This window comes from Panthera uncia, assembly GCF_023721935.1.
Source record: "Panthera uncia isolate 11264 chromosome D3 unlocalized genomic scaffold, Puncia_PCG_1.0 HiC_scaffold_8, whole genome shotgun sequence".
Taxonomy (NCBI): domain Eukaryota; kingdom Metazoa; phylum Chordata; class Mammalia; order Carnivora; family Felidae; genus Panthera; species Panthera uncia.
The window spans coordinates 72,872,330-72,895,891 of record NW_026057586.1 but is presented as its reverse complement, the minus strand read 5'-3'; the positions used below and the strand labels follow the sequence as shown (position 1 = coordinate 72,895,891).

General features: G+C 45.5%; 2 protein-coding genes across 3 annotated transcripts in view; one reads left to right on the top strand and one right to left on the bottom strand.

Annotated features, from left to right (window-relative positions):
• The window catches only part of ANKRD13A (ankyrin repeat domain 13A), a 33,034-nt gene extending 22,297 nt beyond the window's left edge, over positions 1–10,737 (top strand). Inside the window, exons 8-15 of one of the 2 annotated variants that reach the window (XM_049619142.1) lie at positions 973–1,054; positions 1,897–1,958; positions 2,881–3,011; positions 3,521–3,678; positions 4,390–4,503; positions 6,169–6,329; positions 7,885–7,952; positions 8,672–10,737. In XM_049619142.1, the coding sequence (XP_049475099.1) occupies positions 973–1,054; positions 1,897–1,958; positions 2,881–3,011; positions 3,521–3,678; positions 4,390–4,503; positions 6,169–6,329; positions 7,885–7,952; positions 8,672–8,867 (972 nt within the window). In that variant the 3' untranslated portion in view covers positions 8,868–10,737. The other variant, XM_049619143.1, reaches the window with a different exon arrangement.
• Positions 10,738–13,220: 2,483 nt separating this feature from the next.
• On the bottom strand, positions 13,221–19,158 carry CD3H12orf76 (chromosome D3 C12orf76 homolog). The gene is made up of 2 exons (XM_049619141.1): positions 18,934–19,158; positions 13,221–14,475 (listed from the first exon to the last, which is right to left on the bottom strand). Exons 1-2 carry the CDS (start codon positions 19,064–19,066, stop codon positions 14,390–14,392), a joined length of 219 nt encoding a protein of 72 aa, XP_049475098.1. The 5' UTR covers positions 19,067–19,158; the 3' UTR covers positions 13,221–14,389.
• Positions 19,159–23,562: the final 4,404 nt, after the last annotated feature.

Sequence of the window (23,562 nt, the reverse complement as noted above, 5' to 3'; positions counted from 1 at the left end):
CCTCCATTTTCGTAGTCAGCCTAATTGGACCCAGTGGCCTGACACCCACTTACATGACATCAGTGCGTTAAGAACGTAGTTGTCATAGTGCAGACAACTGTCAGTCGAGTCATCTGGCATCTTGTTAGCTGGGACGCCTCTGTCTCCTGGCCTTTCGTTAGCCCTGCAGTACAGCAGGGACTGATGGCTCCCATGCCGGAGTGCGGTGCCGCAGGATCCTCTGGTGACCTCGGAGGGGGCAAAGAGGCTTACGTCATGCTCAGCGAGACACATTTAGACACAGTCGTTCCACTGCTTCCTCAGTCTTTGAACGTTGGGAATCCACGTATGGCATACAGCTAATTCTCTGTTTACCGTGAGATTTGATCTTCCAGACCCCCAAATTTCTCAGTCAACCTTGACAACAGAGCATTCACTCTGGCGGTGAAAATAATTTTTTGTCCATCGATGGAATCCCTTTTAAGTAGTGACTCGCTGGTTTCCTCTGAAGCCTCACAGGTAGAGAGAACCTTGTGTTCATTCCGTTTTCCTTCTGCCCAGCAGATGGCTGTCTAAGTCCGTCCTATTATAAGATCGCCACAAATCAGCAGAGAAGTACGTGGGGCCAGTTTGGGTGCCTTAGCGCTAGAAATCCAGCTGGGAGGCCTCAACATCAGGACATTTGTTTGAGAGCGATTAGCAACACAAAGGGCAGGCAGGGAGATGCAGCCCGTCCCTGCCCCGTTTACTCCTCGGTCTTTAAAACTGTCAGAGATGCCAAGTAGTTGCTGATGCATTTCTAAGTTGATTAGCTTGTATATTTTCTCGGAGGGATCCTAATGATTGTCAACCATTTCTCATTTTTATTTTGCTGGAATTTTTTTTTTCTTTTCTTTATTTATTTTTTGGCTTCAGCATTCTTGCTCTTGCTATGCTTATTTTTTGAGTTTTGATTCCCTGTGTCACTGTTTTCTTTTGCACACGTTTCCCAAGGTTTACACAGTAAACAATGTGAGTGTGATAACCAAAATCCGGACAGAACACCTGACCGAGGAAGAAAAAAAGAGATACAAAGGTAATTCTCCCCGCTTTTCCTTAGGCTAGAGAGAGCCTTTGTTGGTTTCGTTCATTTTGGGGGTTAACATGATCAGGTCAGGCTAATCCTTGCCCTAACTTCCTTTTTACAAAAGTCTCCTTTAGACTGACCTGTTCTTGAAGGTATTACCTGTAGTTAGCTTCAAGGGGAGTTAAAGCCATTCAGGCGAATCGTTGCCGAAGAAACAAGAAGGCAGGGAAGGTAGCTAAGGATATCGGAGACTAGTTCTCACCAGAATGAGTGATTTAGTCCAAACTCTCACCGTGAAAGATTTGGACAGAACCGGGGCTGTGAGCCAAAGCATTGCCAATACGTGGTTGTTCTCGCACAGCCCCACCGGTGGCCAGTCTTGTGGCCTTGTGAAGTTACCTGCACCCTCTGTGGCTCAGGTCCCTCAGCAGTGAAACGGCGGTGCTTGGGAGGATGAGATGAGCTCCCTCACGCAAACCTTTGAGACGTTCCCTCAGTGAGGCCAGCGCTCAGTTACTGTTTGCCGCCCCCACTGCCACCAGGACTCTGGTTTGACAGATAAGGACCCTGCGGCCCAGTCAGCCTCACTCCTGAATCCAAACTCTTGCTGCTTTTCTGCTTTACTTCTTGTAGCTGTTGTTCATCTAGGTTAGAGACCCTGATAAAAAGTATGTCCTATAAGGGATAAATTAGCCGATGGTTGACTGTGGATGATTTTGCCACCCTATCCATAAATGGACTTCCTGATGTAGGTGGCTGGGATCCAAAACTTTAAGATAGCATGAGAATCTCTTTCTGTAGTCACAAGTAAGGTATAATATTAGACATTAAACCTTTCCCCCCTTCTGTAGCGGACAGGAACCCCCTGGAGTCTTTGCTGGGAACCGTGGAACACCAGTTTGGTGCTCAAGGGGTAAGTGGAAGCAGCGAGTTCTCAGGTTCAACAAAGGACATGACTTTTCTGTGCCGCGATGGCATTTACTGAATCCTGAACAGGCCACTCTGGCTGCAATGCTGAAGAGCGCTCCCAAGCCAGAACTCGAGATACTCTTTTAGAAGAGAATTAGAGGGGCGCCTGGGTGGCGCAGTCGGTTAAGCGTCCGACTTCAGCCAGGTCACGATCTCGTGGTCCGTGAGTTCGAGCCCCGCGTCAGGCTCTGGGCTGATGGCTCGGAGCCTGGAGCCTGTTTCCGATTCTGTGTCTCCCTCTCTCTCTCTGCCCCTCCCCCGTTCATGCTCTGTCTCTCTGTCCCAAAAATAAATAAAAAACGTTGAAAAAAAAATTTAGAAGAGAATTAGATGAATCTTGCAGGTAAAAATTTTAGAGGAGGGTTGTGACTGTAGAAGGTGCCTTCTCATCTGTAAACTTAAACAGGATTCAGGACTTTTTATTTCAACCGAGTGCCTTCACAGACATTTTCTGACTTGATCCTTTCTAACTACATGAAGTTGGTACAGTCGATCGCAGAGGGTCAGAGAAATGAGATTCCCTTTCCAGTGTCCTGAGCGAGAGCATGACAGATGTGGAACTTAAACTCCCATGCCTTCCAGATCTTCCATGCTGTCAGATATTTCTTTCTCTGTTTCTATAATCAGGAGATAAAAATGCAAAGGAGAGCGGAGAAATGTTTTGACACGGGGAAACCCATTAGGCTTGCTACATAATGCCTTTATAGATTTTCAGCGCAATCACTGAAAGAAAAGGGGAGAGGAAATGACTCGAACTTCCTGATCTGTAGTTGGTTAACGTGTCCGCCTCAGAGGCTGAGTGCTGTAGGCCTCCACTTGGGAGCACCATTTGGCATTTCTAATTCCCCCGAGTTCTGGCTCGGCAGGACCTCACCACAGAGTGTGCCACCGCCAACAACCCCACGGCCATCACGCCGGATGAATACTTTAATGAAGAGTTTGATCTGAAAGACCGGGACATCGGAAGGCCGAAGGAGCTCACGATTAGAACGCAAAAGTAAGACTCAGCGGCCATTTTCAGCTTACAGATTCTTGTCTCAGAAGTTCTGCTGTTTCCTGGTGTCCTGTTGTCATTTTTGTGTCCCCTTCCTTTAAACATAATTTGAAGTTACTTCACCTGATAAAAGCTAACAGTAGATTGCCCATCTTCTTATTAAGCCCTTCTCCAAATAGAATAGAGATGGGATGTAAGAATTCCTTGTGTTTTTTGCTGCCAACAAGCTTCAGCTGATCAAATGAAATGATCGCACCAGCTGTCAGCTTCTTCAGTCAATTCAGACTGCTGCAGGGGGAGGTCACAGGGCAGGCCGTTTCTCCTGATTGCCAGATTGCACGGTGAGCTGCATTCTTCACGGGTCTCGCCCCTTCCCTGCTCCGCATTAAGAGAAGTACGGTGACTGGGCAGACGGGGCAGTGAGGAAGCTGGTGTTGTCTAGCTGGCTGCGTAGAAGCGGTCCCATTTCTCTGGGGACGACGGCCTCAGCCTTGTGTCGGTCGGTCCCGCAGGTTTAAAGCGATGCTGTGGATGTGCGAGGACTTTCCGTTGTCCCTCGTGGAGCAGGTCGTCCCCATCATTGACCTCATGGCCCGAACTAGCGCTCACTTTGCGCGGCTCAGAGATTTCATCAAGCTGGAGTTCCCACCTGGATTTCCTGTCAAGATAGGTACCGTCTACCATCTGGAAACCCCGGAGCATCTGTAGGCTTTTGTGGGTGACAGGATGTGCTTCCGGGCTTCGGAGCATTTGAGGCAAAGGTAGCAGGCGGCAGCTGATCAAATGATCAGGCAAAGGTAGCAGACCTGATGGAGCAGGCCACAGTTACCTTCTCGCTTACCACGGCTGGAGAAGTGTCATGGTTCTTGGTTCTTTTGCATGTCAGAATTAGATCCCCCAGCCACCACTTCTATTTACCGATGATGCTAACAGATGTAAAAAGGCACAAAAATGTGACACCTTCATTGTTTTCATGTCAAACCTTACTTAAGTTAAGCATCAGATCAGATAGTTTCTTGAGGAAGACCGTGGACACCATCAGTATGTTTTAGGGCCCGCACTGGAATGCCTAACACCATCTATAACACATACAACTTGTAAGGAACTTAAATTTTGGACAGTTGCGTATTTGTGACACATTGTTCAATGCCGGCTCAACCACTTATTCACTGTGATCTAGGAAAAGTTGCTTAACCTCTCTGAATCTCAGTTTCCCCATCTGTATATCGGGGAGGGTTGTTATGTTAGGGAAGTCCTACTTATAAAAAGTATTTGACATTGACTTATAAAAAGTATTTACTAGCACTGTAAGCACTCAGAAAATGATGGCTACTGTTATTATTCGCATAAAGTTTATTTATAAAAGCTTTTATTTTGTTAGAAATTCCTTTGTTTCATGTCTTAAATGCACGGATTACATTTGGAAACGTTAATGGCTGTAGCACTGCTGAAGAAACTGGATCTCAGAATGTGGAGGGGACCCAGGTGGATTCAGGTAAAGAAAAGTTGGGGCTTTGTGATTTAAAACACACACACACACACACACACACACACACACACACACATTCAGTTATTATAAACTAATTATTCACTTTGACATTGGAGTGTCTTATGAAGTAGATCTCTGCTCTGAATGAGAGAAAAGTTTAGATTTCATTTAGAGTGCGTGAAAAAACAACTTGTAGAATATGACCCCACTTGTATTAAAAAGACAGCATAGTCCTAAGACCCAACTTTATTGAGGTGTATGAATGCTCCCACTTTAAGTGTGACAGTTCAGTGCATTTTTTAAAAATGTATATTTTATTTTATTTTTGAGAGAGAGAGAGCATAAGCGGGAGAGGGGTGGAGAGAGAAGGGCAGATCCAAAGTTGGCTCTGTGCTGACAGCAGAAAGCCCGATGCAGGGCTCAAACTCAAGAACTTCAAGATCATGACCTGAGCCAAAGTCAAGGCTTAACTGACTGAGCCACCCAGCTGCCCTTAGTTTATGTATTTTACAGTTTATTTACTTATTTTGAGGGAAAGTGAGTTGGGGAGGGGTAGAGAGAATCCCAGTCAGGTTCTGCGCTGTCAGTGCAGAGCCTGATGAGGGGCACAACCTCAACAACCCTGGGATCATGACCTGAGCCAAAATCAAGAGTTGGAAGCTCAACTAGCCACTCAGGTGCCCCTAGTTCAGTGCCCCTAGTTCATTTTAACAAACGTGTGTACCTATGTAACCACCACCACAATCAAGATGTAGAATAATTCTGTTACCCCCCAAAATTTCCTTAGGCTCCCTTACCTTCCATCCAAATTCTTTTGGATGCTACTGTAAATGGGTTATTTACTCAATTTTATTTTCTAGTTACTCATTGATAGTTTATAGAAACGTAACAATTTGTTTTCATTTTTGTTTTTTTTCACTGTGTAAAAAATAGTGTTCTGTGTCTTGGGCTAGTTGAGGGATACATAGACATGTTATTATCTTTTTATTTTAGTTTACAGACCTATACTTTTTTCATGTGTTTACCATATTTCATAAAAAGGAAAAAATACAAAGAGATCTTGATGTGACTGAGTATACACATATATGCACTGCATTCCTCAAAAGACATACAAGTAAACACTGGTTACCTCTGGACTTTGGAAATAAGAGAAAGAGGGTGGAGAGAGAGAGAGAAATCTTTATTTTTCTTGACTATGAGTTAATTTTATTACTAAAATTAAAAAAACAAAAACAAAAAGGCGGTATTTTGGTACTTTTCTCTGTCAAGGTTTTTCTTCCTCAAAATCTCTCACATAATAGCAAGCCTTGATTTTAATCATTTTAATTCTCTCATTTTTTTAACTGAAAATGTTTTTATAAATTTTAAATTATAAACGGGGGTGCCTAGGTGGCTCAGTCAGTTGAGTCCGACTTCAGCTCAGGTCACAATCTCACAGTCTGTGGGTTCAAGCCCCGCGTCGGGCTCTGTGCTGACAGCTCAGAGCCTGGAGCCTGCTTCAGATTCGGTGTCTCCCTCTCTCTCTCTGCCCTTCCCCCACTCACGCTCTGTTTCTGTCTCTCAAGGGTGAATAAACATTAAAAACAATTTTTTTTAATTTTAAATTATAAACGTAAAATGGAACTTCATTTTACTGATTCAGGCACCGGACTGTCACCCCTTGTGTTTCAGCTTCCCAGGTCACAAACTTTGAGGTTGATCAGTCTGTTTTTGAAATCCCGGAATCTTATCACGTTCAAGACAATGGCAGAAATGTGCATTTACAAGACGAAGATTACGAGATAATGCAGTTTGCCATCCAGCAGAGTTTACTGGAGTCCAGCAGGAGCCAGGTGCCTTTATCAGAACAAATGGCAGGGAAGGGGAGGTTTCCAGTTTTAGCTAACTCAGAAGACTCACCCTACATAACGAGTTTGGTGTAGTCACGGTATTTACAGAGATATTTTCTGCACCTGGTCTTCCACAAAAGCATCTTACATGACACCATCTGCACAGCCCCCGTCAGGAGCATTCACAGGATGTCTCCCGATAGACTTTCCTTCCAGGTTCACCCATGCAGCCAATAACCATGTATTTGTCAGATGGAGTGTGCTAAGTTTCTAGTACTGAAACTGTAAGTCCATGCCAGTTCACATCATTGTACTTTTTCTGGAATATCGTCCATGTGTTGGTAGGTCTCCTAAGACTGCATGTGGATTTAAATCCCAGCTTTCTTCCCATGGCAGACCAGTCACACTGTTGTGGCCGCTCAGTAAGTGTGTGATGAAAACAGTGGCTGGTTCTTTGTTAAATTTTGTTTTTTGCTCAAATGTTTTATTGCATTGTAAGGGGCAGAATCCCAAACTCTGGCAGAGTGCCTAGCTAAGGGTGGAGCTAAGGATAGGGCAGACCAGCATAAGAACACTTGCCCTCTGTCTTTTCAGGTGAGTCTTTCCCCAGGTCTCCTCGCCCAACATCAGTCCTTCCATCCCGACAGTGTGGTCCCCTCGCCCAACATCAAGTCCTTCCATCCCTGCCCCCCCGTGGCTCTCCTTGACACTGCTGGGGTCCGGACTGCTTCTGTTTCCACCACCTTTTGGCGTGTCCTGGGCTCCGGGAGCCTGTCTGTCTGTTGGTTGGTTTCTTGTTTCCTTCCATCATTCGTCCAGCATGTTTGCAGAGTGGAAATTCCGTGGTGAAGCGGCCCCAGCCCCCGCACTCACAGGTCGGCTAAGCTTTGAGAGGGGCACCCTCTCATCGCTCCAGTGTCCAAGCTCAGATTTTTGGCATTCTGGTTTTATTCTGGAGACTCAGAGACTGGGCAGTGTGAGCCCTACCCACGTCCATTTCCCATGGCTCCATTCTTAGAACCATTCAGTTGCTGCTGGGCCAAGGACCACACCCACGGCCAACATATTCCCTTTGTGAGGCCTCCTGGGAGAAGACTCAGTGCCTGGACATCACGGTCAGTCCAGTACGCTCTCCTTCCCCTCAAATAGTGAGCTTATTTTCCCCCCTAATACCTGCATAAACCTTTGTTGAGCATAAATTTTGCAAAGGGGAGTAGCCAGAGTCAAAGATGACAAATATTGAATTAGGTAGTGTCACCTTGCTTAAAGGAGTTGTCTGCTTTGTTCATTTAAACTTTGCCCAGAGCTGTTCTGATAGACTGTTTTGTGTCAAGTATGAGAGGCTGTGGGTGTTCATCACAGCAGCATACCATATACCACCTGACAGTTAGGTGTCATTTTTGAGATGACCCAAGTCCCTGTTCGTTTTTCGCACAGTGCCACCAATAATGGGCATGTCAACATTTCCAGTTTTGTTCTTGCCACTTCCATTTCCTAATCGGTACGACACCTGTTCCTTCTAGGAGGTATTCATGTCCATCACATTTGTTTTTTGTAGGAACTTTCAGGACCAGCTTCGAATGGAGGGATCAACCAGACATATGCCTATGACGCCCAGTTTGAGAGGTGACTGGCATGACTCTTAGTGATTACACCCAGGTGGACATAGGCACTTGGTGCCAGCATCCTGCCTGGCAGGAGAGACTTGAGAGTTGGCTCTTCTGCTTCTTCTTGTGGCAGTTGCTCGCTAAAGTAGTTCTAAACGCTTGGTAGCCTTGTTTCCAGGAACCGTGGATAGAGTTGTTTGTGGACTAGTCCCAGGCCAGTGCCATTGGCAGAAAGGTGCCTAGTTAATGGCTTTTTGATCGGTCTGATCTTCTACAAAGAATGTATGATTACACAGGGTCTGAGAAACCCTCCGTGGGAAGTTTATACGATTTTAAAAATGATGAGGCTTTGGGGAACAGCTACAGACACAAGTAGATTATCTTTTTAAAGGAGGGGGTGGTAGACACTGGAAACCTTTATTCTGTAAGTATTTTCACATACTCCAGGCAGAAACGAAAGCCTGTTGAAGAACTTGGGTTTTGCTTTAAAAGAGATCAAGTGCCATTCCTCACCCCATCACTTAGTAGCTGGGTGATCTCGGGCAGGTTTCTTTACCTCTCTGCGCCTTGGGCTTCTCCCCTGTCCACGGCACCCACGCCTCCAGGGTTCTGTGGGATTGAATGGCACGGTGCACGTGCAGTGCCGATCAGGTCCCTGGCGTGGGGTCCTCTCGGTGAGCGGTCAACTGTAGATGCTGCTGCTGATCGGTCTTCTTCCCCCTCTTCCTTCTACCGCAGGGCCATCCAGGAGAGCCTCCTCACCAGCACGGAAGGCCTGTGCCCTGGTGCTATGAGCGAGACAAGCCGTTTTGACAGCGACTTGCAGCTGGCCATGGAGCTCTCTGCCAAAGAGCTGGAGGAGCGGGAGCTCCGGCTTCGGGAGGAGGAGGCGGAGCTCCAGCAGGTCTTACAGCTGTCTCTGACTGACAAATAGACCTTTGTGCCCACGGCCGCGCCCAGCGGAGGTTCTGGGCTGCACGCGAGCTGCGCGCCAGTGCTGCGTCACCAGTGCCCCGGGGCTGAGGGCCTGCGCCTCGCAGCCTCGCACGTATGTGGCAGACAGCAGCTGCCCTTTCTTTACTCAGAGGTGCAAGACCAGGGGCTCCCGGGCCCACCCACGACCCTCCCCCTGGAAAGGGGCTGGGGACCGGCAGGCCCCATCTCCAGGCTAAGGGGAGGAGAGCATCGTCACTTTCCATTAGCTGTATTGGCTTGCAGGTCACGTTTTTACTACCAGCTTTAGACAAAAACCCCAATCCCCGCGAGTTTGTAGATTACTTTTTACCAAGGAGTGATAACAAAACAAGTTATTGCAGAGTCAGGGTGCTTTTATATATGAGAGCAGCAGCCTTTTTAGAGCGTGGTTTATGAGAATTTATGAGACGCTTCTTTACAGTTCACCAAAGAAATGGATAATCTGTGCCGATCTACTCTTTTGTTTTTACCTTTATACAGGGTTTCTAGGACACTATCACTGTTCCTCCTCCTTCTCCACCTTCGTCCATTCCTTCCACCCCCAGCTAAAGTTAAAGAGGAGACATGTACAGGACAGGTTTTAGATTAGGGCTATTTGCATCACATTAGGATATACAAATGACCACGGATGTTGCCTTAGCCTTAAAAATTACCAATAGTTTCAAACCACCTCACTCCACTTACTGAGGGGTCTGAGTTGAATTTATAAAGGCGGTTCCTTTGAGAGCAGGATCTTCCAGGCTAAATCCAAGGCAGCTAATCCTGGCCCTGAAGGAGCAGCTAGGAGAGCCTGAGGCTTGTTGTTGAATGGGGCAGGCTGGCCAACACAGCGGGACAGCCCAGAACCAAAACCAGGTGTGTTCCACACCCTCCCTCGTGAAAGATTTCCACGTCGAGGCCTAGGACGGCCCCCCCGCGGGCCTGGGCTCACTACAGAGGAAGGGGTAGACTTGCAGTTAGAAGAGTAGCTCTGTGTTCCAAAGGGAAAATGATGACTCCGCATCGCTTTTTAGAGTTCAAGTCAGCATCTTTCTGGATAAATATATTTTTTAACAGAATCTTTTTATTATTTTTAAAAGATATAAAAACAACTCCTCCCATCAGTAGCAATACAAGGTTATACATTTTAACCAGATTTTTCTCAGGCCTCTTTTGGATACCTTTAGTAGTTAACGATTTTATCTGACCCTTCTGTAAATAACCATCGCACAACACAACGGAAGAAGCCAGGGGAACAGAGATGAGGGCACCGTCCCTCTGGCCCGCCTCTTCGTCCCCACAGGCTGCACTGAAATGCCCTGGTAAACAACAGCCCCCTTCGTTCTGCATCTATTTCCTATCTGTTGCGCTCCTTTAGGGATCGGAAGGGAGACATAGACTACTGCTAGAGTGAACGTCTGTATCCTACAGTGAGCGTTGCCAGTAAAACGTTCTTAGCCACAAAGAACCGTGCTTTTGATTCCACATAACCATCTGCCTTGTCTGTCACGGTCCGGCCAAGATTCTTTGCACACAAGGCCAGTGTACTGCAGTGTCACATTCGTTTCAAAGACCCAGCTTGGCACTCCCGTTCACCTAGCGTTTTCCCTGCGTGAAGACGCTTCTTGGGAATAGCTGCAGTTAGGCCACGTCGTTTACTCACTGCGGTGAATCATCAGTAATTTCCGTGTTTGCATTCCATTGTTGTGCTTCCTGAGGTCCTGGGCTCCCCAGGAAGTCAGTTAAAAAGGGACTGAGCGTGTGTCCACCGTTGCAGCGTGTTTCATTTACGTGTCCACTCTCGTAAAATGCAAATAAAGATTGCTTCCCAAGAGGGTGCTCGTACGATATCCTAGACCGCCTTGGCGTCTTTTTTTTCCTTTTCATACGGTTTCTCTGGTCGCTCCCACTTCCTGTTACGTACGTGACCGGAGCACGAGGATGCCTTGCGATACTCAAGAGTATGTGACAAAGGTGACCTGCCCCTCCCAGCCTTCCCACCCGGGTCGTACGGTCCACACACCGAGTGCTACTCATTTCAGAAGTAAACTAAAAAGCCAGCTGGTGCCGGGGCTGCTGCCAGACCCCAGTCCGCCTGCCGGAGATGGCCGGCCCTCGAGGAGCGCGGGGAGCCAGGCTGACATCAGATCACTCGTGTGACCGAATGAATCTGCTCTCCCCTCTGAAGCTGAAATGCTTCATGAGGCTGTCCTCACAAGTTGAGGTGAGGGTGGGGGCTTCCAGGTTTATCCTACACCTAATTATGTTGCGATTAAAACAAAAAAAGGGCAGTGACCGGCAAAAAATGTTTGGGTTCCAGAAACGAGGCCTTGGTGTTTCCCAGAAGATGTGAAGGAGCTGCTCTGCTTTTGGGGGTAAAATAACACTGAGCTGGGGGGGGGGGGGTTGTGGGGGTAGGGACACCATGAAGAAAACTTAGTCGTCAGTCATGAGAGGCAGTAGCTGGATTATTTAATTAAAAGACTAACGGTTTCTTTACCTTTAGGTTCATTAAAGCTTAGGGGGCCCGGCCGAGCAACTTCTGCACGTAAGACAGTGCTAGGAGCTAAGTACAACAAAGTGCTCGACACTCTGTGCCCGGAGCACGCGTAACGTGAGGGATCTGTTGAGGAAGCTAAGTGTGTACATGACACCAGGGGACAGGGACTTGCCAAACCACCACTTTCCTGCTGAACGTGGAAGACCTCAAAGACAAAGTGCATGACAGCAGCCCCACGGGACTATGTGCAGTGCCGTGAAGGGCTTCAGAATCCACACGAGGCCTGTGCCTGGAAATGTGTGGGTTTAAGATTGAGGTCCAGCTGGAAAAAATGTAATACACTCCTAAGTCTTCCAGAGTCCCTAAATCCCGAGCAGCGCTTGCAGATTTAGTAATCTCCATTTTAAAGGAAGTTGAGATGAGGGGCGCCTGGGTGGCTCAGTTAAGCGTCTGACTTCGGCTCAGGTCATCATCTCACGGTTCATGGGTTCGAGCTCTGCATCGGGCTCTGTGCTGACAGCTCAGAGCTGGAGACTGCTTTGAATTCTGTGTCTCCTCTCTCTCTCTCAAAAATAAACAAACGTTAAAATTTTTTTTTAAATAAAATTACTGTTTACTAAGAGATCATTTTTATGATTGGTATAAAGGAAGTGAACGTTGCTCATCTGGGTATACGGTAGGTATTCAGGGCACTGTTCAGTTTGGGAGGTCTGGGCTACCTCCCCACCCTGTATAACCAGAGATGAAGGTAAAATAATTCCATGTAAAGGACTAGTGGTCAGTCTCTCGTGCATGAATGTTTTGGGTAAAATTCGCTCTCCCCCAGAATTGAAATTTGTATCCTTACTCTGTAATAAGCCTCTGGCGATAAAGATTACCCTCTAACTTTAGCTTGCAGTCTCATACTGAACAGATGGTAATGTTGGAATGAAGGTGTAGGCTAGGTTTGGGTTTGTATGTGGAAGAACTATTGCAAGATTGTTTCAGAAAACCGGAACATGATCCTACTGTAACCTGCCTAGGGATCACTGAACAAACAAACAGCAGGTTACAAGGTTTATGGGCCTACCAAGTTCTTTTTTTGTTTGTTTAATTTTATTTATTTAGAGACAGAATGTGCAAGCAGGGAAGGGGTAGAAAGAGGGAGAGACAGAATCCCAAGCAGGCTCTGCGTCACCAGTGCAGTGCCCAATGTGGGGCTCAAACCCACGAACCGTGAGATCATGACTGGAGCCAAGATCAAGAGTCGGATGCTTAACCAACGGAGCCACCCAGGCACCCTGGGCCTACCAAGTTTTTACTGTTTCCCTTTAAAATCCAAAAAATTGTTACACATTTTTAGGCAGCATGTCAAAACGGCGCTCCAGATGAGGTGGGGGTGTGCACTTCTGGGACTTAACTGTCAATGCCAGTCTCAAAATCCCACCTACTCCTCCCCACTGCAGTCAGTCAATAACCACGGTCTTTTATAGGACAGGCCAAAGGTGGTGACCCCTCCTTATTTATATTGGTTTCACAGCATTTGATCTTCACCACAATTACGAAAGATAAAGTGTGTACACATCACTTTACAGATGAAAAAACCAAGGCTCTAGGGAAGTTAAGCCCGTCTGTAATTAGAGCTGGGACAAGAATCCAGGTCTTCTGACCCCTAACCCAGCCTGAGAGATTACTTACGGCCCAGTCTTCTGAAATAATACCTTGGCTTGGGGCAGCTGTCTTATTTTACACATAAACTTAAAATTCAACTTCACAGTGCTTCCCTGAGTAGATCGGATTCAAATGCACACCAGCATTTTAGACGCTTGGGAAATAATTACTAGGAGTAAAACGGCATGTTAAGGTTTACTTTAATTGACACTTTGCTCAACAGTGAACATTCAATGGCTCAATGTCAGGGTTACAAACAAAATCCTTAAGTCAAACAGTTACAGTATCCCACGTTAGTTATTTCACATTTAGTGCAGATTAAAAAAAAATCAGTGCTGTGACTGAAGTACAAGGTAAGCATTTCAATTCAATAAAAAAATTAAACTTAGCACCCTTAAAATAAATACTGATAACCACTTTGTATCATTTCAATAGGAAAAAAAATCCAGTCTAACAGTGCAAAATAGCAGCGTTTTCGAGGTTGAAATCAAATCTGTGCAAACACACACCCACCTGCCACTTTGCCTCCTACAATGAACACACGCTTCTGTTGGTTGAGAACCTCCTCACCCTGGGCTAAAAAGAGTTCCTGCTGAGTTTCTTTTAGGTTCCAAATCTGCAAAGCTGCCACAAGTTTTAGGCCACCACCTAGAAAGACTTAAGTGCAGCCCAAGGGAGATCAATGTGTTTCGGTGGGATGGAGCTCTTTTTCAGATAGACCAACCAGTAACGTTTCCAGTCTAACTCAGAACCTTCCAGCCGAAGGTGCGTGCGGTCACAGGCCTACGTGATGTGACCCTGACCTGAACGGGGGCATTTGAGTGCAGAGTCGATGCAGCATGAGGAGTGACGGCCTAAGTTCCCCACAGCTGACACTGCTCTGCAACCGGAGCATTCCAGGCCAACTCAGTGTGATTAAAAACATATGCGATTCTTAACCCCACTGTGACCAAACGGTTCTTCTAAGAAGGGAATGTCTACGTGTTAAGTCTACTTCTAATGAGTATTTTCAAACATTCAGTCCTTCCCAGTGTGGTTTTAACACTGCTCACGTAGTTACTGTCTTCTCATCTCTACAGGAAACCTGGAGCTTCAGGTCTTCCTTGTAACAAGTGTAAGTGCAGCCAGGTACAAAAAGAAACACTGAGAAGCAGACCCAATTATTTGCATTACAGTGTTAGGAAAAAATAACTGCCAGTTGTTTTTTCTAAATCATTTCACATTTGACAACAGTCCAGACTGAAGGTCATCTCCAAGCAGGAAGGTTCTGATTCCAACTTCTCCAATGACCCACGTGCAACACAATTTATTCTTTTCTCAAATACTCGTGGAAGAACTGGTTTGCTCGGCTGTCACCGACGCCGAATGGGTTTATAGACACAAAATGCCAGCAGGATCACGGTCACCAGCAGGATGCTGAAAATGGTTCCCATCAACACTGCAAAAGGAAGACAGGTTACCTCCTAGCGGCAGCTCCAGCTTCTGTTGCTCATCCGTTCACGGACGATGATTTATCAAATGCCACTTAGTGCCAGGCACTGCGCCGGGTGTGTGGGAGACAGACACAAACAGATTCTCTCTTGGGATGTTTCCACGTATGTGGGAGAGAAAACGTAAATAAGAGCATCTCACGTGGCTTGAAGGAATGCGATAGTGACGGGTAGAGGCTGGGTAACAGCAGGGAGGGAGGTGGAGAGAGGACCTGAGAAGGTGACACACAAATGGGAGACCACGATGAAGGAAGGAGCTGGCCGCCCAAAGACCTGCAGGGAGAGCACTGCGGCCCCGAGGGCCAGCAACGGAAAGCCCTGAGGGCCACACAAGGCCCAGAAAGCCAATGAATGGAATGAGGCAAGCATGGCTGAAGGGAAAGGAAGAAAGGCAGGAAATGAAGTGAGAGGAAGGCTGGAGCCAGTTCACGCAGGGCTTTGCAGACCATGAAAGCAACATGGGATTTAAGATGACTTTGAGGACCTTACGTAAAGAATGACATGATCTGGTTCAGTAGGGAAAACAGATCCCTCTGGCTGCTATACGGAGAACCATCTGATTATAGGGCACAAGAACAGAAGCAGAGAGCCCAACCACATTTTTAAGTTTAAAAAAATTTTAATGTTTATTTATTTTTAACAGAGACAGACAGAGCACGAGCAGGGGACGGGCAGACAGAGAGGGAGACACAGAATCCGAAGCAGGCTTCAGGCTCTGAGCTGCCAGCACAGAGCCCAACATGGGGCTCAAACTCACAAACCATGAGATCATGACCTGAAGCCAGATACTTAACCGACTAATAAATTAACGTTTATTTAGTTTTGAGAGAGACAGCATGAGTGGGGAAGGCGCAAAGAGAGAGGGGGACAGAAATTCTGAAGCAGGCTCAGTGCTGACAGCAGAGAGCCCAATGTGGGGCTCGAAATCACAAACTGTGAGATCATGACCTGAGCTGAAGTTGACGCTTAACCGACTAAGCCACCCAGGTGCCCAACTACGTTAAAGTCATTCATAAAAACTGAGATGAAAAAAAAAGAGTGAAGCATGTCAATCTCTAGATGAGTCTTGACAAAGGCCTTCTGAGCCAAGAAGCAATGAACTAAGTTCACAAACCTATTATATTTTGGAGAGCAAATTTCACATCTAAAATCTCCAGGAGCTCCAGTGAGAAATAGGGCCTCCAACTCATCACTTCGGTTGAGCCCCGGTACAGTACTAGACATAAGAACCAGGGCTTTAAACTAACATAACCCAGGGCACCTGGGTGGCTCAGTCGGCTGACTCTTGATTTCGGCTCAGGTCACGATCTCACGGTTTGTCCTGTGTCGGGCTCCGTGCTGACGATGCAGAGTCTGCTTGGGATTCTCTCTCTCCCCCTCTCTCTGCCTCTCCATCATGCTCTTGCTCTCTCTCAAAAATAAATAAAGAAAAATTTAAAAAATAATTAACGTAACCAGCAACCCAGCGAAAAGAAAGGGCAATTCCATTTGTGTGATGACCTCAGAGCTCTTTGGAGAGTTCAAAATGTTACCCTCACCAAGCAAATGTACATTTGTTTTTAAATACGTGGGCCCATGCCAGGCTCCAGTTGGAGCCTAACCATGGCTGTTCTCCACTGTGGCTACTGAAAAAATAAGATTTGACCACAGTTTTATTTAAGTCCATAATGTGGGGGTATTTGTGATCCCTACAAAAATGCCCCAACACTGAACCCAGTTATTATTTAAAAGCTGACACACTCTCTCTCTCTCTCTCTCTCTCTCTCTCTCTATATATATATATATATATATATATAATTTAAGGGGGGGAAGGGGAAGAAAAGACACAGGTGACAAAGACAACCTACAACTTATACAAGCTAAAAGTCGTATCTCAAAAACAGGCCTCGTTACCTAAATACCTGCCCTTATTTTCAAAGTCTTGAATTCCATGAATTTGACTGAAACTGAACCTAGGTTGCCTTATTCTATTTGAACCATTTTCTTACATTTTACATTTTGGAAGCGCTCTGGACAAAAAAACAAACTCCCAAAGCAGGAACGCATGTGACTGGAAGTGGAGAATGGAATCTCAAAACTGTTTTAAAATAATGAATTGTTAGCTACACAATATCCGTTTGGACAGCGATCCATTTGGGACCTGACAAATTCTATTCTTCATCTTTTTACCTCTCTCACACTTTGCACATGGTATTAGCTGCCTGAACGGCAGGTGCAGGCAGAACCTAAGACTATTTAGGTCCTTCCTTATGGTTACTTCCCATTGGTCAGCTTCATTTCCTACATCTATCAAACGTGGCAAATAAAACCCACCCCACCAGGGTTCTTGAAACCTACCTATGGTAACCTATGAAAAGCACTCAGCAACAGTGTGGACATATAACATGCATATTATAATTGAAAGCCATTATTATGTCCTGAATAGGCAACATAGCACAGTGGTCAAGAATTCAGGGTTTGGGGTCAGACTGGGTTCCCAGACTGGGAATCCCAATGTAGATCATAGACAGGCTGTGTGATCTTAACGTAAGTTATACAATCTCTCTGTGTTTGTTCCCTCCTCTGAAAAGATGGGAGACAAAAATACCCACTGCACAGGACTGTTAGGGAAGTGTTTCTCAAACCATCTGTGGTAATGAACTAGATTTTATAACTTTTAGCCTGTCCCAGGTCATTACTATGTGCATGACTAATTAGCAGCTCCCTCTGCCTGCAAAGCATTACAGTCCAGGGACACCTGGGACTGGTCTCTACTTGCTTGCAACAATGTTGAAACAATGTCAAATTTTTAAATTTCTAAAGCTTAATTTCTGTAGTCCTCTCTTTGCAGATAAGTGGTTTGGGGACCCACTGGTCTGCAGACCACTCTATGAACAGTATTGTTCTACAGCATTGCTTCTCAACCAGGGGGATTTGGCCTCCAGTAGACATCTGGTAATGTCCAGAGATATTCTGATTATCCTCATTAGGAGCCAGGTGTGCAACTGGCATCTAGTGGGTAAAGGCTGGGGATGCCACTCAACGTCTTCTTTTTTTTAATGTTGTTTAATTTTTAATATTTTAAAGTTTATTTATTTTGAGACAGAGAGAGTGAACAAGATAGCAAGTGTGCAAGTGGGGGAGGGGCTGAGAGAGGGGGGTGGAAACAGAGGATCCCAGGCAGGTTCTGCACTGTCAGCACAGAGCCCTACGTGGGGCTCGAACTCGTGAACCATGAGATCATGACCTGAGCCAAAGTCAGATGTTTAACTGACTGAGCCACCCAGGCGCCCCTAATGGTGCTCAGGACAGTGGGCCTCGCCTCCCCCAAACCCCACCAAAAACCATCTGGTCCAAAATATCAGTAGTACCCAGGTGGAGAAACTCTGTTCTAAAGGATTAAGCCACAGAGCACGTGGAACCCACTCAGAAGAGTGCTAGGTACACGGTAAGTGGTCATACATGTATTCAATATGAGTTCATGAGGAGTCAAGATAACCCAAAATGATTCTCTGTGGCATAGAGATACAGATGTATCAATGAGGTACAGTGGGAAAGGAAGGACTTTGACTTTGGCAGAAGTCGGCCAAGCTTTAAGCTTCAGGACCCCTTTCAAAGCCAGCCAGCCACATGTATGTATGTGTGTGTGTGTGTGTGTGTATGTGTCTTTTAGAGCTCCTCCCAAAAGGTAGGTTTTCAAGCTCCACAAAACCGAGGTTCTAGTACAAGTTTCTCCTGCTCTCTGAAGGTAGTGTGCCTATGAAATCTTTAGTAAGCAGAAATGGTGGGAAAGGAAAAAGCAATTACCGTTAATTTACACGGAATCACGTCTGAGCTTCCCAGACCCCCAAACAACCTGTCTTAGGCTTTTCCGATACCTTAAGACACATTTCAAAGCTATAACGGCTTGATGCTAAGATGCTGAGTGTAGCTCCAGGGAAGGAGTTTGGTGGTGCCACTCTCGCTGCTCGGAGGTGTGCACTGCAGAAAACCTGCCCAACGCTATTTCCACTTTTTGCCTTTAATCCTCTTCGGGTTTCTTTAGGTTAGCGAAAACAGGTACTAATTTGGGTCTTTTCTTCAGAGTGAAGGGGCATAACGAAAACGCTCGAAAAGCAGAGGGGGGATACACTGTCTTCCAATACCACTATTCTAGCTGTGTAAACGTAGGCAATTAACTTCATCTCTTTGAATTTCACTTTGATCCGTAAAACAGGGCTGCACTCCTCCTTACCTTTCTCATTAAGTCACCCTTGTTGTCTAGCCTGGGCCCGCGCAGCCAGAGAAGTGGGGGCTCGACTCCCAGGTCATTCATGCAACCAGCACACAGGGAGAGCCCACTGGGTACCAGCCCCGACGCGGAGCTTCGGAAAAGAGCTGCACCTTCACACCCCGCCCCCGCCGCCCGCCAGCCCGCGGTCGCTCACCCAAGTTCTGCCCACGCAGCACGGCATACGGCCTGCTCCGCTCCGGCGGCTCCACGGGGCTCGGGGCCTCCGCCTGCCCCGCCAGGAGGCTGCCCAGGCCGAAGCACAGCCACCGCCACACACGAAGCAGCATCTTCCCAGGCTCGAAGCGGCGGAGAGCTCACTTCCGCCGAAAGCCTCGCCTCAGTCCCCGCCCGCGCGCCTCCTTCCGCCGCTGCTTCCGCCCAGCTGGCGCACGCCGTTACCAGGGTAACCATAAATCCGTGGCCCAGTGTAACCCTGTCGCTAGTGGTTCCTACGGGATTAGCATTACGTCTTGGCGAGCGTTTCCGCCCGGGGCCAATTTTTAGCGGGATCACCGGTCCGTCTGGGGCAACGTCCACCTCGATCACCATTCCGCTGTGACCAACGTTCCCCTTTTTGTGAGCTCCACGCGGGTCTCTTTACGTAGGAGTCTGCTGCGTCCATTTTGGGTCTATCGAAGGTTTTTTGGTTTGTTTTGTTTTTTGTTCCTTCGTTTGTTTTAACGAATCTGTGCATTTTCTTTTTCGATCTTCGCCACAGGCCCAAGAAATAGACACTGTGTTGCCATCTGACAAATGCCACCTTCTCAAGAAGCCCTTACCTGGACATCCTTTTCCAAAATTGCAACTCTCCCACTCTCTCAACATACACTCTCCCTCCCCTTGTTCCCTCTCTCTCCCGCATCCCTCTTAACTCATCCCCATTTACATTAATGCGTTCAATGTACATTTTATTATTTTCTGAGTACCTGCTATCCCTCCTAGAATGTCAGGTCCCTGAAGGCAGAGATTTCATTCTTGCTCGCTGCTCTGTCCCAGAGCCTAGACTAGTAACATAGTACGTTCTGTGAATGCTTGCTGAATAAATGGGGAAACAGAGCTTAGTTAAGTGTTTGGCTTTGTAAGTGGCAGAGCTAGACTTTGACCCATATATAGTTCTGAATCTGGAGGCTTTACCACTGCAGGCACTGCCTGGCCTCATTTTTAAGGCTTGATTTGCAGTTTACCATTGTTTACGTCACAATGCAAAGAGATGGAAAAGCATTCTGTCAACTCTCTGTAGTCCTATCATGTGAAAATTAATAAAGAGAAACCTTGTTAAAACGGACTTAGCATGCTAGAAGGGGAAGCATCTAGCTTCTAGAAAGGGAGAGGCACACCACTTAATGTCACTTATAGGAAGAACTGTCAGTTACAGACCCAACAGAAGAATCCTCCAGAGGAAAGAATCATCAATTCCAGGCCCCAGTAGGAAAAGATGTACATTGCATCTCCTACAATAAATTGACTACCCCATGCAACCCAGACAATGAGACACTGTCATTGCCCTGAATTCTTGCTTTTCTCCAATGGACTTTCCTTCAAAATAACCCCTCCCAACTTTGTTCCTCTTGGCCATAACTTTCTCTCCTTTGTTTGTTGGACTTGTCTATAGCTTGCATAGCTTGCCATAGCTTGCATATCCTGAATTTCAATTCTCTTTTAATCCCAAATAAACTCATTTTTGCTGGTAAAATATCTGATTATTTTTTTTCTTAAGCTTAACAATCCAAACTCAGGAGATCCCAAAGGGGAGTGTCTTCATTTATTAAACAAAACAAAACAAAACAAACAATAGTAGGTGCCCCTCACTCGCCTGACCTCATAGCTTTCACGTTAGTTAAAAAGACAGATATAATGGGGCACCTGGGTGGCTCAGTCGGTTAAGCGTCTAACTTCAGCTCAGGTCACGATCTCGCGGTCCATGAGTTCCAGCCCCGCGACCGGCTCTGGGCTGGTGGCTCAGAGCCTGGAGCCTGCTTCCAATTCTGTGTCTCCCTCTCTCTCTGCCCCTCCCCCGTTCATGCTCTGCCTCTCTCTGTCTCAAAAATAAATAAACACTAAAAAAAATTTTTTTAAAAGACAGATATTCACCAATCACACGGAGGTTTATATAATTCAAAATTGTGACAGATACCATAAGAAGAAAAAGGAAATAATGACAATAATAATAACAACAATTTTGAGTTTAGGCATCAGCTAAGTGTATTGCCAGTAGACTGGTAGATTTCCTTTGTAGATATCTGCCCTGGGAACTGCTGGAATGTAGGGCATGCAACAAATCTCTGCCTGAAAGAAGGAAGGAAAAAGCTTCTCTTTAGCCAAGATCAGGGACCTAACTCATTTTCTGTAAGGTCAATCAGCCCATCCTAATATCCATGGGTTCCTGATGTCTTTAAAAGTAGAAAGAGATAGTACGGCATAGTGACAAGACTTCCAGTTTCTGTCTTGCTGACCACTAGATTACCTCTGTGGATCTCAGTGTCTGAGATAACAGGGATGATATATAAGAGAGTTTGCTTCTGAGTTGCTAGAGGACTGAATGAGATAATACATGCAACTGACATCATACATTATAAGTGATTGAGATGTTGACTGTTACTATTCTCGAAAATACGTCTTGGAAAAGTGGGTTTAAAATGGACCCTGGGGCGCCTGGGTGGCTCATTTGGTGAAGTATCTGACTCTTGGTTTCAGCTCAGGTCATGATCTCACGGTTATATAGACACAGAGGTTGACAGCACAGAACCTGCTTCGGATTCTCTCTCTCTCCCTCTCTCTGTCCCTTTCCCACTCATACTTTCTCTCTCTCAAAATAAATAAATACACTTAAAAATTATTTAAAAAATTAAATGAACCCTGAAAGTCATTGTAGTCTAACAGTTTGTGGGTTATTGGATGCCTAGCTTCATCTTTCTTGGCTGCCTATCATTTAACCATTTCAATTTGAACTTACACTCCCTTCAAAAAAAGAATGAGAAAACCAAGAGAATAAGCAATTGTTTAATGAGAATATATTGTGTGTAATTACACCCCAGGCACTTTGACCTTCTTTTTGTTCCTGCATCAGGATTTTTACTGTTCCCTTTGCCTGTACTGCTCTTCCCTGAGATATGTGCATGGCAGGCAACTGTCCACCATTGTCTTCCGCCCAGATATGCATTCCTCAGACTGCCCTTTCTGGAACCCCCAACACAGCCTCCACACTCACTCTTCTTCAAGCCCATCTTCTCTTCTGTATAGTTGTCATCACTATCTTTTTTTTTTTTTAATGTTTATTTATTTATTTTTGAAAGAGAGAGAGAGCGCACTATCAGGGGGAGGGGCAGTGAGAGAGGGAGACAGAATCTGAAACAGGCTCCAGGCTCTGAGCTGTTAGCACAGCGCCTGACACAGGGCTTGAACTCATGAACCACAAGATCAGCACCAGAGCTGAAGTCTGTCACTTAACCAACTGAGCTACCCAAATGCCCCAGTTGAATGTTGAGTAAGCAAAAAGGCGAGGGGAGGAAGAAAAACAATAAAAATATTGAAAATAGCCTGTTTTCTCCACTTAGTAACATTACATATATTTGTACAGTACTAAAACAGCAGACCATTTACAATTAAATGTAGTCATTTCTAATTCCAAATTCTCACACCCTTGACTTTCTGATGCTCGGCTCATTGTACTTTATACTCTGGTGATTTGTGAGCATCTTATTTCTCTAACGGGACTGCAAACTTCTTCCATCAGGGTTGTAGGACATTCAGTTAAATTTTAATTTCGTGTAAACAGTGAGTAACATTTAGTAAAAGTGCCACCCTGATATTGCATGGGATATCATATTAGTTGTTTACCTGCAACTCAAACGTAAGTGGGCCTCCTGTATTTTTATTTGCTAAATCTGACAACTCTACCTTCAGAGCACAATCTGAAACTCATTCATTTTTATACCTTTCCTTCCCAACTTCCTAACATGGTGTGCTTTGCACACAGTAGGTGCTCAGTAAATGCATGTGTAATGAATACTTGCGTGATCATAGACTGTAGTATTAATCTGTGATGTCCAAGTCCCTACGGTTTAGGTAATACATTTCCATTTATAGTTTTTTCCCCCATAGAAACATAAACAAAAGCAAAAATGGCAAAATTTTGGGACTTGCCAATAATCAATCAATCAGCTAATTAATTAGTATTGTGGTTAAAGATACATAATATTTATCATTTTTACCATTCATAAATGTACAATTCAGTGGCATTACATTAAATACATTAATAATGTTGTATAACCATCACCACTATTTATATCCAAAACTTGTTCATCATCCTCCACTAAAACTCTCTACCCATTAGACAATAACTCTCCCTTCTCCCCTCCCCAGTCACTGATAACCTCTATTCTGTTACCAGTAACAGAATAACCTGTACTGTTTTTAAATTCCAGGTAACCTCTACTTTCTGTTCCTATGAATTTAACTATACTGGGTACCTCATGTAAGTGGGATCATCTAATATTTGTCCTTCTGTGTCTGGCTTATTTCACTAAGCATAATGTTTTCAAGGTCCATTCATATGATCACATATTTCAAAATTTCATTCCTTTTTGTGGCTGAATAATATTGTCATATATATTTCTTTTTTTTTTAAGTTTTCTTTATTTAAGTAATCTCTACACCCAATATGGGACTCAGATTCATGACCCCAAGATCAAGAGTCATGTGCTGTTCTGACTGAGCCAGCCAGGTACCCCTCCATTATATATACCATTATATATATTTCCATCTATCTATCTGTCTATCTATC